Consider the following 6788-nt stretch of genomic DNA (forward strand, 5'->3'; position numbering starts at 1 on the left):
CGGGCCCTGGTAAGGCCTGGAAAATCCGGGTCGGTCGGGCTCTGGGCCTGTGTCTGGGCCAAGTTTGTGAAGCCTGACCCGAGCCCGGCCCGGCCTGATTTTTAATTTTATATATTTTTTATATAGTATGATATGATCATTAATGTATACTTATATATACTTACACATAATATATGAGAAAACTGTATGTGTGCTGGCAGCTTACTCCTTTTGTGCGCTGCAGGGATTTTTTTGAAAAAATCCCTCCGATATCAGCATCTCGTGACCCTAACTAGACTTCCTCTTCTCGGGACCCCAACCCAGATCTCAAATAGACTTCCTCCTCCATTCCCCCCTCCTCCTCCATGAACTCAAAACCCCCCAAAAATTGTCACGCTACCGGATCTCCAAATCTCTCTCTCCAACCCCCTTTCCTCCTGCGCGAGCCCCAAAAACGCAGAGCACCACCGGATCTCCAAATCTCTCTCCCCCAACCCCCTTTCCTCCTGCGCGAGCCCCAAAAACGCATAGCACCGCCGGATCTCGCCGTCGAACTTCTGATCGCGCCGTCATCCTCAGGTAAAATCCCTATCCTTTTCCTTCTGTTTTGATGCTTGTTCTCTTATCAAACCTAGCCTCTTTTGGGGGTTAATAGAACTGTTGTTTTTTTCATTTCAATCTATTGAATGAGATAATTTGGAACTTATTCTTAAATCACATTTACAAAATATTAACAAAGAAATGATGATGATAAAAATTTATACAACTAGGTCAATCAAGTCTGTAAATAACAAAGAATACATGGGTCTCTCTTTTTTGGTCTTTAACTTCTTTCAATATCATTGGTTTTAATTGTTGTTAATTTAAAACAAGGTACAATTAATATTTTTTCATGGAAGTTCATAACACAATTTGCATTGGTACAATTATATGATTAATTTGTCATGTTGTGATTTGCAGCTAAACGAAAAATTGTCTGGATTCTTGCTATTGGCATGCATGGATTTGTTCATGTACGTATGTCGGAATTTGTTCCCTTTTGGCTTTCTGTTTGCTTCCATTTTGGTACCATCTGTTATCTTTTATTTATTTTCTACAATATGATGAAATCAAAGGACTTTTATGAGTTTTATCAGCCTCCAAAGAAACATTGTATATTTGCCAGGAGGTCATTTTCAAACTCAAAATGGTCCCTTGATATCAATAATTTGAGGTCTCTAATATGCCTTTTTGTAAAATTGATAAATTCTTTTATTCTAAACTCTTAATCCATCCTACTTATTCCAGGGGATTCAATTTGTGCAAGAGAACGCCAATTTGTGCAAGATAATAATTTGAGCAATTGGGATTCAAGCAATTGTGGGTGGTTCGAGCGATTGATGCAACTTGAAAAATCCGAGCAATTGGGGTTCAATGCATGAAGTCTGAATGTATCAACAATAACTTTTGTTGTAACTATTTTTGTTTTGAAACAAGAAAATGACTCTAATTTGTGAGAGCTCTTGGATGTATTATTTTCTGGTCGATACATTTGTGCTGCATATGTATTCAGTTGATTAAGCTGCATATGTTTCTGGTTGATCACTGTTTGTGTTGCTTCTGGTCGATATATTGAAGTTCATGTTCATGTTTCTTCAATATACATTTGTGTTGCATATGTTTCTTCAATATACATTTGTGCATGGTCGATAAATTGATATATTGAAGCTCAATAATTTTCTTCACAGCTTGACTCTAATTTTCGTGAGAGCATTTTTATCTGACATGCCCCAATAATTGTCTATGTAATGTGTGACACGCAAATAAAATTCAGACATGCAACAGGACCTAGAATTTGATCCCTGCCATCTTCATTTATCAGTTGTGCATAACATTCTAGTTTTTCAGATGAAATTCAAAAGGTAGAGAACAATAATTTGAGAACAATAATTTGAGTACAATGATGAATCTGCACACCAGTGCAATTGGAAAAGAAGATCAATAGAATCAGAAGTCAATCAACTACTCTAAAACTTCAATCTAATACGAGCAAATTGATCAACTACTTTCAATTTTTAATCCAAGAATTTGTGCTGCATATGTATTCAGTTGATTACTTCAATATACATTTCCACTAACCTGACATAACAACAACTCAATCGTTTCATCTTCAGGCATCTCAAATTTTCATAACATCAGATACACAATAAGTTCTTACAAGATACATAAGTTCTCCCAATCACACCAGATACATAATTTCTTACCAGATACATAAGTTCTCACAATCACATAATTTTTGCAATATAGAAAATAATAAATACTAAAACAATACATACTACCAACACTAATATTGTAAACACTGAACCTAATGCAAAAGCGTAGATGGGGGGAATAGTAGTCCTTGAGCTCAATGCAGAATCAGGTGTCGGGACATAAACAGGTGTCTGGACACGCCTTGAGTTGGATGCTGAATCACGAGCGATGTAAAAACTCTTTCTTGCCATGGACCACCTAAAAAATTGTGGTTTAAAAATAAATAATCAGTAAATTATAAGTGCGGTAGGTGGTCCATACATGTTAATTTGCAGTTTAAAAAATTGTAAAAATCACAGTTTACTGCAACATAGCAAAACTAAATATTGCAAACAGATAAACACAACAAAGTTTGATTACATAATAGTGCAGAAAAAGACTAGATTTCTTTTGCAGAAAAAGACTAGATTTCTTTTCTTTTTCCCATCCTCAGATGGTCACTACTCACTACTTTTGGTTCAATCTTTAATAACCCAGTATATACCAGAGTGAATCTTGTGTTTCCTAATTCTTATAAAATTAATGTGTTGGCCATCACCTGCATGATTTGGATATTAAGATGAACCTTGTTGCTTTGAACAAACTTAGTCAATGAACAAACTCACGGAAATTCTAAAGAAATCAGGTATGAACAATAATTCTCATAAATGATAAATCTCTAAAGCTCAATAATTTTCTTTAACAACATCCATTGAGTCCAAATGTCCAATAGCAGGATTACAGATTTATTATGATGTAAATTAACTCTCAAATTACATGATGAACTTCATTCCTCGAATTATTACTTGACAGCAGCGAACAAATAATGAAATCGGATTTTATGAAACAAAAACTATTGATACAATGAACAAAATCGTATGGTAGTTATATATAGGTTTGAGTGGAGAGTTTATGTCCTGATATTAGAGCAGATAATGCAATAGATAAAAATGCAAAGAAAGCCATGCTAATAGAAACGGATCAAAAAGCAAGAGAAACTAAAATTAACAAAAACCCCATGAGCCAAATCACAAAAAATAAAAAATAAAAGATCAAATGGGTCTCCCTCAAATCACAAACTAAGCAAGACCCACAAATCAAAATCCAAACTTTTTCATACCTCAAATCACAAACTAAAAAAGATCAAACTTTTTCCTACTCCGGTACGAAGAGTCTTGGATGAGAGGTCTCGATGCTCGCGTCGACTGCAGGGAGGCGGAGAGAGGTCTCGATGGTCGGAGATTTGTGCTGAATATGCTGCAGGGATTGCGGGGGAGCCTAGGGATCGCGCCGGAGGAAGGGGGGCTGGTGGTGGAGCCGGAGGATGGGAGGGCTGGAGGATCTCGTCACGATTTTTGGGGGGATAGTTTCGGGAGGGGTTTTTTTTTTCTATTTGGAGTTTTGTATAGGTCCCAAAATATGAAACCAATAGAGGGGACAAGTGAGATGTCCCCCTCCTATTGGATAATGAGTTGGCCATCATTAATGATTAATGATGGCCAACTCATTATCCAATAGGAGGGGGACACCTCACATGTCCCCTCTATTGGTCCCATATTTTGGGTCCTTGAGGAATTTTTCGTCTATTTGAGATCTGGGTTGGGGTCCCGAGAAGAGGAAGCCTAGTTGGGGTCACGAGATGCTGATATCGGAGGGATTTTTTCAAAAAAATCCCTGCAGCTCACAAAAGGAGTAAGCTGTCAGCACACATACAATTTTCTCATAATATATAGCTATATACTAATATACTAATATGTAAGTATATACTAATACTTATATAAATATAATAAGATTAATTTAATTTTTTAATCAATTTTTAGCAAAAAAAATTTAAAATAAAAAAAATCTAAAAAAATCTAGATCGGCCCGGCGCTAGCCTGGTTTGGTCCGGACCCTAGCCTAGCCCGAGCACCATAGCCCGGACCCGAACTTGGAAGTGCGGATTGGGCCGGTCGGGCCGGCCTGTTTGGACAGCCTTATCCACGTGCCAATAAAAAAGCATATGGATAATTAAGGTCTAACCCTATGTAATAAAGGGAGTGTATCTGCAATTAAGCCTTTGCCGTGCTACTGTTTTCTTTCGAGTCCAATCCTTGATCTAGAGCATTGAGCTCTTTTGTCGATGGATAAAAGAGAATGACACGATTAGATTGAGATTTTCACCTCACGCTGCATGCATTGCTCTAATTAGCTACTCAATATGATGATCAGGATCGTTCAGTACGATGATCAGGATCGTTCGTCTTGATCTGCATATTCATATTGAATTTTACACCTCATTTTTATATGTGTTGAAAATTTGTCTAGCAAATATATTTCTAATATTGACTTCTTGCGAAAGGGATAACTCTTTAGCTGGTTGTAAAATTAGCGCATCAAAATAGGCTGATTCATCTGTACGTATGGGTATCATCGTTAGATGGCGCTCTAAAACTGAGAGTGTGGTCTTTAGCTTTGTATCAGCCCTTTTTGAGTTGTGGCATTGGCTGGAGCCTCATTTACAGGTTCTATCCTTACTCTATTAATTAATAAAAAAAAGTTGATTTATATTTCAGAAGATTTAGATTGTCTTAATTGCTAGACATGTAGGTTTGATAATGATTTGAACACGAAAGGGTTAATTGTGGGTAGGGCCTCGGTACTATCTGTTAGATCTACATCATAAAACTTGAGATCTAAAACCATATAGCCATGATTAATTCAAAGAGATTAACAATAATCAAAAGAGCGGAAGCTTATACCTGAATCCATGGATGAAATCTTGATTTGGGTTTTTTGATGATCTTCTAACCTTAGGGTTCTCTCTAAAACCGAATTTCTCTAGCTAGATGGGGGTGTAGAGAATTAGAGAATGTAACCCTAGGTTAGGGACCATAACCCCTTATTTATAGATGTTGTACTTTTGTAATTTAGCCCCTCAATAAATTACAATTACAACCTGGTATCTGCACATATAACCCCATGACTTATTTAAATACCAAATTAACCCAACTTAATTGATCACTTTAGTGGGTTATCCTGAAAGATAGCAATACACATTGATTAATCATATGTGCCCACAAATAGATTTATTAGATTAAATCCAACAATCTCCCACTTGGGCACCATATGATTCGCTTGAAGTTGTAACAGATCTCAAAAAGAGAATATCAATGAAAACAGCGACTTTTACCGAAAACAGGCATCCAAACTCGTTCGGATCTCGGCGATCTCTTAACGGCCTCTGTAGGCATCGAAAATTGCCTATAGGTCTCCATAAACGGTTCAGTGTTAACGAGCGACAATGAACATCACCATCCGACCCACATGAGCCTAATCGACGTCGATGAACGATTGAAGTGAATCGAGAATCACGAAGACCCGGACCAATCGGGAAGCCCGGCACTGTTCACAAAAAAGGACAACGCACCTCGTGCCTCGGCCACTCTACAGACAATCCAACCATCAGAGCGGATCGAACTCTTCGTCACGCATCCAACGCACCCGGAATCACTCAAACCCGAGTTCGTACGAAGAATCTACGGGGAAACGACCAAAACGCACCTACGGACGTCTCGGAACCCCGAAACACCTCCAGGGGTGTCTCAGAAATTCCGAGACACCCCAGGGGTGTCTCGGAATTTTCGAGACACCCTAGGGTGTCTCACTAGCAAATACTTTGCATAAACCCTAGAAACCCCCCACCGCCGCCTCTTTTGGCACCGCCGCCTCTTTTGGCACCGCCGCCGACGCCACCGTCAGCGCCTCTGCCGACTAGATTCCAAGTCCCCCGCCGCCGTCGAGCTCTGTTCCAATCTCCGTCGTTGCTTCTCTCAAAAGGTACTCTGCTTCCCTCTTTGTTAACTTCTGTCCTGGTTCAATTTGTAGCTGTAGATTCGCCCTAGACGCTTTTAGGGTTTGAATTCATTCTTTGTTGGTATACGATCAGATTGTGTTTGTTTGGGTAGACCCCCTAGAGGAACTCAAGTTTGAGTTTATATTGAAACCTCTAGAGGTCTGAATTTTGTCAACTATTATTCATGAATATTTATATATATATTAAAAATTCACACATGTGCAATTTCGCGTAATCCGATCAGTTGTCGCATAATCTGATTAACCATGTTTTTAAAACCTTGCCACTTACATCCTAACATGATATGCATGTTTAAATTCTAAGTTTCTTGTTGTTCTTTTCTGCTAAATCAGAGTGAGCGTCGAAGATATGAGAATGTGTATATGGAGCAGCATTTAGGTTAAATATGGGGTAACTTACAATGAGTTCGTCTGTGTGGATCGTGTTAGATCTAAATCAAAACTTGAGATCTAAAACCATATAGCCATGATTAATTCAAAGAGATTAACAATAATCAAAAGAGCGGAAGCTTATACCTGAATCCATGGATGAAATCTTGATTTGGGTTTTTGATGATCTTCTAACCTTAGGGTTTCTCTAAATCCGAATTTCTCTAGCTAGATGGGGGTGTAGAGAATTAGAGAATGTAACCCTAGGTTAGGGACCATAACCCCTTATTTATAGATGTTGTACTTTTGTAATT

The 6788-nt window shown here is 38.2% G+C and overlaps 1 protein-coding gene and 1 long non-coding RNA gene across 2 annotated transcripts; one reads left to right on the forward strand and one right to left on the reverse strand.

Annotated features, from left to right (window-relative positions):
- Positions 345-1588, forward strand: LOC109841664. The gene is made up of 3 exons (XM_020410616.1): positions 345-558; positions 940-992; positions 1267-1588. Exons 1-3 carry the CDS (start codon positions 345-347, stop codon positions 1315-1317), a joined length of 318 nt encoding a protein of 105 aa, XP_020266205.1. The 3' UTR covers positions 1318-1588.
- Positions 2121-3643, reverse strand: LOC109845348. Its single transcript, XR_002248326.1, has 2 exons — positions 3371-3643; positions 2121-2469 (listed from the first exon to the last, which is right to left on the reverse strand). It is a non-coding gene; the product is annotated as an uncharacterized LOC109845348 (long non-coding RNA).

The sequence above is a fragment of the Asparagus officinalis genome, chromosome 1 (assembly GCF_001876935.1).
Source record: "Asparagus officinalis chromosome 1, Aspof.V1, whole genome shotgun sequence".
In the NCBI taxonomy this organism is placed as follows: domain Eukaryota; kingdom Viridiplantae; phylum Streptophyta; class Magnoliopsida; order Asparagales; family Asparagaceae; genus Asparagus; species Asparagus officinalis.